Below are 12,866 nucleotides of genomic sequence, written 5' to 3'. Positions count from 1 at the left end.
AATCATTGAACAACTATAATTACGACATACGTTGTAACCTCTGTCTACATCAAACTCGCAATGATTATCAGGTTTGTATGTTAACATCTCTACTGATTAGACGTGGCAAAATAATTTTCGAAGGTTGAGTCAATGTTCTGCACATTGTAGGTAGTACACACAGTAACTGTGCGCAACGAGTTTGTGCTTTAGAATCTGTCCAACAAACTCTTCGAAAATACACATCGTTGCGCAGTTTGTGATATGCTAGCTTGTATATCCTATATTTTTATACGACATGAAACTATTATAATTGGTCATTTACGACCTGGTATATCGCGAAATCAATCTGTAGCTCTATAGTTATACTCAGATGATTTAATTTTTTTGCGTTCGAGGTCCCCTTCAGGTTGCTTCCAATAGTAGTAGTAGTAGTAGTAGTAGTAGTAGTAGTAGTAGTTCGTTGATTTATACGATTTTATAAAATTCTTTCCCGGGATACAAGCTGTTCCAAGCAATACTGTGTTCTTTAAGTATCTCTTCACTGCTTCCTAAAATGTGCGTTGGTTCTGTAATGAAGTTACATGACTAATTATTACTGGGATGATCTCACACTGTTCACCTGCCACATACGACTTATCTCTATGATCCAGATGAGCAGTTTCCTCATTCATGAGGAAACTGTCATCCTTCCAGATGCACTACATTCTCTTTGCCTGTTGTAAAATGTGTCTTTTTACATGCTACGCAGTACCGTTAGTTTGCACCATTCTGACGTCCAAGATTGTTCCAGCTGCTGTGTGTCGGAGAGATCCAGTACTACAAGGGTTCAACACATTGGCCAGTGGTGGTTTGTATTCCGTTTTTGAATGAGAGAATAAGAAAGAGCTTTACTTTCTCCCCTGTCGTCTAACTGTTCCTTGTCCGGTGTTATTTGTATTTTGCCTCTATTGAATTTTCACTTTCAATTAACTGATAAACTACCATTATAAATGGTGTGTATCACGCCAAACCAATTATTTTACAGCAACCTCACACCTGCATTGCCACGGACTTTTGGGAAGCACTTTATGTACGAAATATATCGTACCCGACTCTCGTAATTACTGACATTACTCGTACTTGAAGTCAATGATACCTGACTTCGCTATATTACTCCTTTTACGATTAAGTTATAAAAAATGAATCATACACCTATTGAAAAGTTGATTTTAAACGTCAATCTTTTGTTTTATTACATCCGTTAATTCTTCCGCAATATTTCCTGAAGTGTCTTTTTCCTTCTTTTAATACTATAATCTGAATATCAAACCTCTAAGTGATGAGTCTCACTAAGCATACACAGACAGCTATTTTTTTCCTTATACACACATAATACTTGTATCAATGATACATGAATTATTTTAAGACTTCAGCACAATACATATAAGCACTGTTAACTTCAAAATTTTATTTTTCTGGGTGGTAAGTCTACGGCACTTCCTGAAGCTACCACCGGAAGTGGCGAAGCAGTACAAATATCTTAGATCAACCCTAGCTTCACTTTCTGTGCCTTAATCTTCGAAGTAACTTTATACTTACATCCCAGGTTTAAACGCCAACTAATGGATACGCTAAGAGTAAGACGATCACTGATACGAGAATGTTCTTCGACCTCTGTGTTCAGTAATGTACTTACTTTGTCTTCCAAATTTTAATCCATTTTCTCTGTAGCATATATTTATGCCCATCTCATCAGGAAAGTCAGCCAATAAGCTACGTTATGCAGCAGTCTGAGGACGACAGGGATCTATTCCCCATCAAGCTATCCATATGTCGGTTTTTCTGTGATTTCCTTGAACAGATTAAGGCGAAAGTCCAGGTGGTTCCTTTGAAAATGAAATGTTCGATTTTACTTATCACTGCCCAACAGGAGATTATTTCCTTCCTTCGGTTCTTTGAAAAACATTTCATGATAAAAGTGTTAATCTACAACATGATTGCAAGCAGAAATTTGTAGTTTTCTTCGATTAGTTCAATATCTACGCACCATTATTGTTGTCTTGCTGGTACCACGTTGTCCGCAGATCGTGCTCTAGTGGGCAGCGTCGCAGTCTCTACATCATGGGGTCCTGGGGGTTGATTGGCAGGGTCGGTGATTTTCTTCGATCGGAGAGTAGGTGTTTGTACTATCCCAATCACTTCATCTCACCTTCATCACAAAGATGCCCAAGTCGTCCGAGTGGTGTCAAATGAAAGAATTGCGCCAAACGGCCGAACAACCCCACATGGGGTCTACTGCCTGTTTGTTGCAAAACCGAAGATAGGCTTTAATGTAATGCTTTAATGCATTAAACGTTTGGCGAGAAAAGTCGGCCAGAGGCTTCGACTGCTATGATTTCTGACAGTAATTCCCAGCTTCACGAAAGAAAAAAGTAAGCCTTCCTAATATTGCAATAGAAATAATGTTCATCAGTTTCTTATGTTCTTCCTTCTTTCTTTAGATGATATGTAAGGTTCATGTTTAACATTTTTAATCTTCACACCTTGAGACCACAGGATTGGTTGAACATGTTGGGTCCAGACGTTCAAGGAAAATAAACTTCGTCTCTCAAACGTGTCAGAACTTACATTTCAATGCATTCTCTCACTAGCTTCACTACTTCACGTAATTATGTCTGAATTAGCAAACGATCACGATAGCTAAAAATAATCATGAGATCCCCACTTTTCTGCAACTTATTTCATTTCCGTGTAACTTGAAACTGAAGTTTGTACAGTGGTCTTCTGTATTACAGTAAAAAAGATTTTCGAAAAAGGATGGGAACACAAATCTGATTTTTTATCCTGGTATCATTTCCTCATAAGGCTAGGCAACCTTCAAAACTAAAAGAGGACTATGGCTTCGTGTTGTTGATCCGTGGTTAGCAGTACCACCAAATTGAAGGAACTTCTCAAAAATATCAGACAATGAAAAATTCTTCATCAATGATGGAATTTCCAATTCTTCATGAATGGTATCACTTCCGACTGAAATCTTCCGTTTTATGCCGTACTTAGTAGGCATTTACCTTCTTATTGCATCAATATTTTTGTTGTTTACGTGACTCTCCGTCTTACTTTGTAAAACGTCATAAAAACATTATATGTTAATGTCTTCCCAGACGACAAGAGACTGTCCACATAAAGCTGTGGATTCCTACGATGAACTGCTTCAAAGTAAAACATAATTTCATGAATTGGTGAATTTAGATATTTACATTGCTGGAAACAGCACATTCTTTTTACAGTTTTATTTCATTCCACATTAGCAGTGATAATCAGTTCGCTTCCGGGTCTTTTGTTTATTCACAGAATTGACTAACGAAGTTCATCTATAACATTTCAGAAGATTGTAAGAAAGTTCTCATTAACTAGATGAGACCGTATTTGCATCGAATATCAAGTCCAGGATACTATTTTCACTTCGTTGTTCTTGCTTCAAAAGAAACTTTCTTCTTAACTAACTCTATTTTATCTGAATTGTTTCAGTCTTGGTGGATTTTATATTTACCAATGACAACATACTTCCGACTTATCAATCTTACTGAATAGAAAATTTATTTATGAAGACACAACAAAGCTTGGCAAATTTTATTATTTACCCAACAGCAAATCATTCTGAAAATGACATGATAAATACTACTGATTTAGGTAACAATTCTGAAGTGCTTTCTGATTAATACCATCATTTTACAGAATTACTATAATCTCTAACGCACTAGCTTTCTTGTGGCTGTTATTTTTAAGAAAAGTATCATAATTAACATTAGAAAATTCGCTATGCATAATTTATATAATCATTATTAGTTCAAATTTACGATCTCATGATTTCATAAACACAACTAATGGTCTAAAACAATCAACTTCTTTTCAGCCAATAGTGCATTAAAGAACTGCTAAATTTTATAACTACAGTTTTGCTCTTCTTCGTGTGCATTCTATCGATGGCACATCGACATTTTCTCGTTACTTGTTGCCTATTCAACTAGACAGCCATTACTTGGTTGACGGGAACAGCCTTCTCCTCGTTGTGAACAGCTACTTCGGTGGACAGCGCGCTCTCTCACCTCAATGAACCTACAGCCTTCACAGCAGTTGTCGGGTCCAGCACTGACGACTATGACACGAAACTCACCTGAAACAGAAGACGTAAGATGTTCGGTTACACTATCATGACATTCATCAGGAAAGAAAAGGATGATTTGTATCCTTCTTTCGCTGACTTTAGTGCCTCGTCATCAGCGAAGAATGTACGTAAACACAGAACACTAATCTGCACACAGTTTAAATCAGACAACGGTAGTATTTGTCGCCATCTCAAAATTGGAAAGCTCAAACACACATTCTCAAATTCCCAGCAATTAGCTTACTTCATGCGCTTACAGGTAAAAGAAAAAATGAAAAATAAAAATGGAAAGCTCTCTCTCTCTCTCTCTCTCTCTCTCTCTCTCTCTCTCTCTCTCGCAGAGAAGACATGTGATGTCTTACGTGCATTGTCTATGTCTATAGATGGGCCGAGAAGAAACATCTGATAACTCTGCATTGACGAAGAAGAATACTACATTCAGTCCGTGGACAGCCGGCTCCTATACAATGCACTAGGTATGAAAGAAATGCGTCAATCAACGAACTCTGAGGAAGTTTTCGTTTTAACAAAATAAATGTCACTGACTGTAAGCAGAAAGTTTAGTGAGTCATCCTTACTCACTACGTCGTCGTTATTGTTTTCGTTGTAGTCAGAAGACTGGTTTGCTGCAGCCATCACACTAGTCTACCCCGCGCAAGCCTTTGGGTAACAAGTTTTTGGGTAACAACTGCAACCTACATCCATTTGATCCTGTGTACAATTGTTGCCTTCCCCTCCCTCCGTTTCCCTTAATCACTAAACGGACTATTCCTTGAAGGCTAAGAATGAGGAAGCGAGAGGCACTCAGCAATCAATCGCAATCCCATTAGTTTTTATCATTCTTGCAACTCTAGATTTCGGTTGTAAATAGCAATCTTCATTTCATTTGAGTTGCAATTCAAAAGACTAGCGGCAGTGTGTCAGCCTATGTTCTTACAGGTGTACAGGCAGAAGGAAACTAAGGAGGTTGTTTACAGCATGTGAAACAGCTTTAGTTGACGTCAACTAAGGCTGTTATACTTGTTGTAAACAACCGCCTCAGTTCCCTTCTGCCTGTACACTTGTAAGAACATATGGTGACACACTGCCGGGAGTCTTTCGAATTGTATCTCAAAAGCACTGGAGATGGCTATTTATAGCTGAAACCTAGATTTTCAAGAATAATAGAAACTAATGGGACGGCGACTGTTTGTTGTGAACCTCTCCTCATAGTCTATGGTCGCTTTAGACAACGGTTCCCTATGGAATCAAAGTTGGCTCAGGATACGTCTTACAAATCGTTCCCTTTTCTCCCAAATCCGATTTTATGCCACCTCATTCGTTATTCGATTTACTCATCTGATCTTCCTTTCTTGTCTGAACTCCTTACCGTCCACGTTTCATTTCCGTACAAGGCTATAGTTCACACAAATACCTCGAGGAAGGACTTCATAACACTGCAATTTGTATTACCCGTTAACAAATTACTTTTTTCAGAAATGCTTTCGAATGAAACATGTTTTACTGCTACCAATCACTATTTAATTATTTCCAAGATGCGTTTCGTAAGGCGGCGGAGGGGGGGACGGGGGGGCGGGAGAGAGGAGCGAGGGGGGGGCGGCGGGAGAGGGGCAACGAGTGGGGTGTGGGGGGATGAGAGACAGTGAGAGAGAACACTTGGATTATGATTCGAATATTATACGCATATAGATACACTCTTAATAATATAAAAAGATCTATATACTGCCAAGCTGATGGAGTGTACAAAATGTTTGTGTGTGGGTGAATCTGTTGTGTTTTGTGAGTCAGGCCACTATTGTTCAAGTGTCAGTATGCCAATTTAATAAAGTAGGCTGCTGATAAAAACAGATTACACTGGCGTAAAAAGTGTTACTTTTGTCACTTAGGATGGACTCAGGCTGTTTTCTTCGGTGTTTGTATATTTGGAGCGTTTAAAGGGTGCCTACTTTTGTGACTTTAGGTTGGATATGTAGAATATTCAAAAAATGGCTCTGAGCACTATGGGACTTAACAGCTGTGGTCATCAGTCCCCTAGAACTTAGAACTACTTAAACCTAACTAACCTAAGGACATCACACACATCCATGCCCGAGGCAAGATTCGAACCTGCGACCGTAGCAGTCGCGCGGTTCCGGACTGCGCGACTAGAACCTGTAGAATATTGATACCTGTCTTATTAACATGTTTTGTTTTAGGCATGTGAGTAGCTACTGCCAATCTGTGTTTTTTTTTTTTTTTTTTTTTTTTTTTTTTTTTTTTTTTGCCTAGTGCTTACATGTATTACTTCAATCTAATCTCAAACGATCTACCGATCTCAACTGCCTACAAGGGTGAACGGAAATTTAATGCCTCCGAAATTTTTATGTGGAAAATCTTAAAGCTTTTCAAATCAAACAACCTTTAGTAACAGTCTACACCTCTATTCTTCACGTCTGCATGTTTATTTATCAACATAGTCACCGTGGTGACGAACACATTTCTCCCAACGAGAGACCAGTTTGTTGATACCGTCACTGCAGAATGTTGATGGAGACAGAACCTCATCTCTGCTTAAACCGCTTCATTGCTACTAAAGAGAACTCCTCGAACGTGTTGTTTAAGTTTTAGAAACAGAAGAAAATCGGGTGGGACCAAGTTGGGACTGTATGATCGACAATCAAGGTGACAACCAAGGTTTCCGATTGTTGCATATGTTGAAACGCTTGCGTGTGGTTTCGAATTGTCACGCTGCAAGACAGGGTGCTCCATGTGTCGACGAACTCTTCGAATTGGAAACTCAATTAAAGCACGCTGTTTCTCATGCACCGACGTAGTGACTTTATGCACCGCCATGTTAAACACTGCAATTTAGAGCTCTCAAGCGGCAGATGGCTTTAAATATGTAGACAAGAAGAACAGAGGCGTAGTATGTTAATAACGTTTGTTTTGGTTAAAAAGCTTTAAGAGCTTTCACATAAAAAATTCAGAGGCATTATGTCTCAGGACGCCCTCACAGAAACACAGCCCAAACAAGTTTGTGTACACCTGTATGGTCTAGTGGGTTTCTTGTGCTGCTGTTATGAGGTAATTTGTGCTAATCTTGTAGTCAATGATGAAAAATATGTTGATGTCCTTGTGTTCTGAGACACTCCACCCGATACGAGGTATTACCGAGAAACGAGATTGTGTGGAAGAACTTATTCTCCGAGTGTTTTTTGCGCTGTAGCTGTTTCGATATTACGAGTGCTTCAATGTGTCGGCTGTAGCTACTTTCAATTGCTGTTTATTTTATTATTTCCAATCCTTACTTGTATTTCACTTCAGAGACTGCTAGTTGGGCTGTTCTGTTGATCATATACCGGAACGCTGTCTTTTGTGGACTGTGGGTTGTGGATGGTAGTGTACGCGCGTCCATCTGTTTGCTAGTTAATAACGACCATTGAGCTTTACCACTGACATTAGTCAGCCATTAATAAGAAATTGGGCTGGCTGATGACTGCGTAGCCAAACGCCAACAAAGTAAGTACATTCAAAAACTGAAATTAGTCCTAGAATTCCAATTTTCTCGATCTCAATTCAATTGCTCTAAAGGCTCGTGACCCCTTTAGATCGTGAGGATAATACTACAACCCTATTAGATTTGCGAATAGGCGATTTTTATTTTAGCCATATTCAAATGGCTCTGAGCACTATGGGACTTAACTTCTAAGTTCTAGGGGAATGATGACCTCAGAACTACTTAAACCTAACTACCCTGAGGACATCACACACATCCATGCCCGAGGCAGGATTCGAACCTGCGACCGTAGCGGTCGCACGGTTCCAGCCTGAAGCGCCTAGAACCGTTCGTCCACAGCGGCCCGCAATTAGTCATGTTGCATCCTAGAAATAAGTAAGTCTTGCGGCTCCTAGCCCGGTGCGGATGTTTCTATTTGCTGCCGATTAGGCGTTTGCATGCCATTTTTTCTGTTTATTTACCTGATAAACTTCTGATAATGTCTCGAGAGAATGTTTGTACCCCTGTTTTATAACTTCCCGTCACTGAAAAAATGCGATATGGTCAACGAAAGTTGAGCCAGAGACTAATGTGTGACTTGCCAACAAAACGAATTATTGTTCTAAGAGGCATGAAAGGGAAGGAAGATTTGGGTTTAATGTTCTATCGACGACAAACTAGGATTGGGAAAGTTTGAAGAAGGAAATCGGCCATGCTCTTGCCTAAGAAACGGGTCTGGTACTCTCCTCAATCGATATATGGCGAACACACGAAACTTGAATCTGGATAGTAAGAACGGGTGTGAAGCCAATTCATCCTGGACGCGACGTGGGTGCGCTGCGATGTTCTGTTCATCTGTAATCACGTTACCCTTTAGTGGTGTTGTAAGGTCTGTCGACCTGTCCGGCATCACCGCAGACAGTAATAGCCAACAGGATAACCTAGGTTGGTATCTCAGTCTCCACATCCTGGATTGACTTTCGAGTCATCCACGAAGTTATGGCGATTCAGCGCAAGGCACGTTCAGTAGTTCCCGTGTGAGATAACACCCACCCCACACAGTGCGGTATCATCGCTACATCAAATCTAAATCTTCAACGCTTTCTCCCGTTTCTCACAGAGTTTGCGTGAAAAGGAAGTAAGGGCAAGATAACCTTTGATGATCCATCAGAATGTACGATAGCTATAAGTAACAATAGCGAGTAGTAAAAATATTTTAAAAAATTAGACTTTGAGAAATGAAGACAGGTAAGATACGACGCCCATATTATGAATCTAAATTACATCGTAATGTATTATGTTACTGCCCTCTATTTGTGAACTGCATGTCAGAATTTGTCATTGTCATAATTCGTACTCAGAATGCGAATACCGAACGGTCCATTCGTGTAGTTACAACAAGACATCTTATCTGGTACAGCAGCACGAGTCAACATTCTTATCGGAAACGTGGGGACCTTTGCACCACTGATCCGTTGGGCCGCGATAGCTGACTCCCTACCATCGAAACCGCCATTATTCCCACACATTTCGTTCTACCAGCATCATACCTGCCTCAGCACACATGGCATCAAGATTTAGTGTGCAGCTACACCTTACTGGCATGAATTTCATATTTTACTGGCATGAATTTCATATTTTCGGGATTCGGTCCTGTTTCTTGACACCAGGAGGGAGAAGATATTGCTTCTACATCCACATCGATATTCCGCAAGCTACCGTGCAGCGCGTGGCGGAGGGTACCCTGTACCACTACTACTCTTTTCCTTTCCTCTTCCACTCGCAAATAGAGCGAGGGAAAAACGACTTTCTATACGTCTCTGTACGAGCCCTAATTTCTCTTTACTTATGTTCATGGTCCTTAGGCGAAATGTAAGTTGGCGGCAGTAGAATTGTTCTGCAGCTAGCTTCAAATGCCGCTTCTCTAAATTTTCTCAAAGTTAATCGTCGAAAAGAACGCCGCCTTCCGTCAACGAATTCCCACTGAGTTGCCGCAGCACCTCTGTAATACTTTAGTGTTGTTCGAACATACCGGTAACAAATCTAGCAGCCCGCCTCTGAATTATTTCGTCATCTTCCTTTAATCCGACCTAGCGCGGATACCAAACACTCCAGCACTACTCAAGAATGGGTCGTACTGGTGTCCTTTATGCTGTCTCCCTTACAGATGAACCAAACATTCCTGAAATTCACCCAATACACAGGAGTCGGACCTTTCGCCTTCCCTACTACAGTCCTTACATTCTCGTTCCATTTCATATCGCTTTGCAGCGTTATGGGTAGATATTTAATTGATGTGACTGTCACAAGCAGCACATTACTAATGCTGCATTCGAACATTACGGGTTTGTTTTTCCTACTTATCCGCATTAACTTACGTTCTTCCACATTTAGAGCTAGCTGCCATTCATCACACTAACTAGAAAATTTGTTTACGTCATCTTGTATCTCCCTATAGTCACTCAACTCAGACATCTTAACGTATACCACAGCATCAACAACAAATAGTCCGCCCCAGTAGCTGAATGGTCAGCGTGACAGAATGTCAATCCTAAGGGCCCAGGTTCGATTCCCGGCTGGGTCGAAGATTTTCTCCCCTCAGGGACTTGGTGTTGTGTTGGCCTAATCATCATCATTTCATCTCCATCGACGCGCAAGTCGCCGAAGTGGCGTCAAATCGAAAGACTTGCACCCAGCGAACGGTCTACCTAGTCACACGACATCAACAAATAACCGCAGATTGCGGCCCACCTTCTCCGCCAAATCATTTGCGTGTATACAGCACAATAGCGGTCGTATCACACTGCCCTGGCCGACCGATGTGGCCGAGTGGTTCTAGGCGCTACAGTCAGGAACCGCGCAACCGCTACGGTCGCAGGTTCGAATCCTGCCTCGGGCATGGATGTGTGTGATGTCCTTACGTTAGTTAGGTTTAATTAGTTCTAAGTTCTAGGCGATTGATGAACTCGGAAGTTAAGTCGCAGAGCCATTTGAACCACACTGCCCTGGGGCACTCCTGACGATACCCTTGTCTTTTATGAACACTCGCCGTCGAGGAGAAAATACTAGATTCTGTTACTGAAGACGTCTTCGAACCACTTACATATCTGGCAACACCAACATGTCTGGAAACCTATTACGTATGCTCGTACCTTCCTTAACAGGCTGCAATGGGGCACCGTGTCAAAAGTTTTCCGGAAATCTAGAAACATGTAATCTGCCTACTGCCTTACATCCGTTGTTCGCAGTTTATCACGTGAGAAAAGGGCAAGCAATGCTTTCTAAAACCATACTGACTCGTGGAAATTAACGTAGGGATATTGGTCTGTTATGTTGCAGGTCCGTTCTTTTACGCTTCTCATACACTTGAGTCACCAGTGCTTTTTTCCAGTCGCTTGGATCTTTGCGCTGGGCGAGAGGTTTGCGATAATGCAAGTTAAGTACGGGGCCAATGCCGTAGAGTACTCTTTGCAAAACTGGATTGGGATTCCATCCAGCCCTGCTAACTCATTTGCTTTCAAATCTTTCAGTCATTTCTCTGCGACAGGAATGCTTATTACTGTGTCGTCCATACGAGATTCTGTCCGATTGTCAAATGACGGTATGTTTGTACTATGCTCATGCTTGAACGATTTCTCTAACGAGAAATTTGAAACTTCGACTTTCGTTCTGCTATCTTCAACCGCCGCACCAAACTGGTCAACAAAAGAATGGATGGAAGGCTTAGCTCTACTTAGCGATTATACACAGGACCAGAATTTTCTAGGTTTCTCTGCCAAATCTTTTGCTAATGTATGACGGTGGTGGCTGTTGTATACCGCATAGATCTTATCGCAGACGCACGAATCGCTACAAACCTTAGCTTGTCGTCGTTTGTAGGTTCTCTTTTAAACCCAGACAGCCTCTACTTCCTCAGCATTTTGAAAATTTCGTTATTAAACCATGGTGGGTCTTTTCCGTACTTTATCTACTTACTGGGCACATAACTCTTCAGGCCACAACTACTCACATATTCACTTAAGTTAAATGAGCACAGTGTAGACATTGTCTACAGGAAACATGTTATTTATTCCTGCTAAAGTCTTTAACTTTAAATGTCTTTTAATAAGGCGACACTGGATCCTACAGTTACGTATTAGGTACATCCTTGTACCCGTGTACTGTGGTACGTACGAAGGATGAGCACTGTCACACTCGTGCAAAAACGTCAGGTTAAATTTAAAGATGCATAGATCCGTTCCGTTCCAGAACTGGTCTTATAAACATGTACACGCACATTTTTCAGTTCTGTTATTTCTGGTCGTTTACGAAGGAGGTTATGTACTTTAGTTGCCTTTTTACTTCACCTTAAATACAGCTGTATCGACAGGCAAGCCTCGGGATAGATAGAGAGGAATGGTTCATGTTGGTGAGAAAAAATTAGTTGCTACATCCACCTGGAATAATTCATGTCAGGACTGTCTTTTAAAAAATAAAAAAATGGAAAAGTGAAAACTGAATAAATTTTTCAACTGGAAAGATCGCTGAAGTCATTCATTCATATCTTACTGGTTTCGGCAATTCTCTCTGGCCATGTTGTAAAGTGGTGATGAAAGTGAGCACTTGTAATCGGCACTATAACATACATGTACTTACTGTACTGAGGGAGAAGATTGTGTAATAACGTAAACATGTGGTAGATCCGAAGATGGCAACAGTAAATTGCCGAAACCAATAATCTATATGAATAAATGATTTTAGCGATTTTATTTAAAAAATTTATTAGGTGTTCATAATACTTAAGATCGCCCCCCTACGCTGACGATGTCGGAAGTGTACTGGAAAAGTTAGTTTTCGATTACGTATTTCAGTTTATTCTAACTATGATATGTGTGTCTTTTGCAGCAATACCGCACATTGTTTATACAGCATTATAAGACTTTCGTCTGAAAAGTTTTTAAGGGTGTTGCAAGGGAGACTGTTCTGAGAAACAACAGCTAAGAAGAAAATTCGATACGTTGCGCCGTTTCCAGTTTATTTAGCAGTAAAGTTAGCCAATCAGGTAGTCTCGCACACAGCTTCAAGCAGCCTACCGAAGACAGTGTCGCCAAACTTGGTCTTCGTTTTGTTTCCTCAAACCTAAAAAACTGAAGTTTTTCTAACCTAGCTTCAATTTATCACATCCGCAACAGGCACATTTTAACTGGTAATGAGCATCTGAACAAGTCGTAATTCACGGACCCACAGGTGATATGTGCATTACAGCATTTCAGCGCGTGCAAGCGA

General features: G+C 40.7%; 1 protein-coding gene across 1 annotated transcript in view; it reads right to left on the bottom strand.

Moving 5' to 3' along the window:
- Positions 1-3,800: 3,800 nt before the first annotated feature.
- Positions 3,801-12,866, bottom strand: part of LOC126248319 (liprin-alpha-2-like) — a 136,150-nt gene continuing 127,084 nt past the window's right edge. Inside the window, exon 2 of the mRNA XM_049949208.1 lies at positions 3,801-4,135. Within this exon, the coding sequence (XP_049805165.1) occupies positions 4,118-4,135 (18 nt within the window). The 3' untranslated portion in view covers positions 3,801-4,117. The remainder of the gene's footprint in view (positions 4,136-12,866) is intronic.

The sequence above is a fragment of the Schistocerca nitens genome, chromosome 3, assembly GCF_023898315.1.
Source record: "Schistocerca nitens isolate TAMUIC-IGC-003100 chromosome 3, iqSchNite1.1, whole genome shotgun sequence".
NCBI classification, from domain to species: Eukaryota; Metazoa; Arthropoda; class Insecta; order Orthoptera; family Acrididae; genus Schistocerca; species Schistocerca nitens.
The sequence above is the reverse complement of the archived record's forward strand: the minus strand, read 5'-3'. Positions and strand labels throughout refer to the sequence as shown.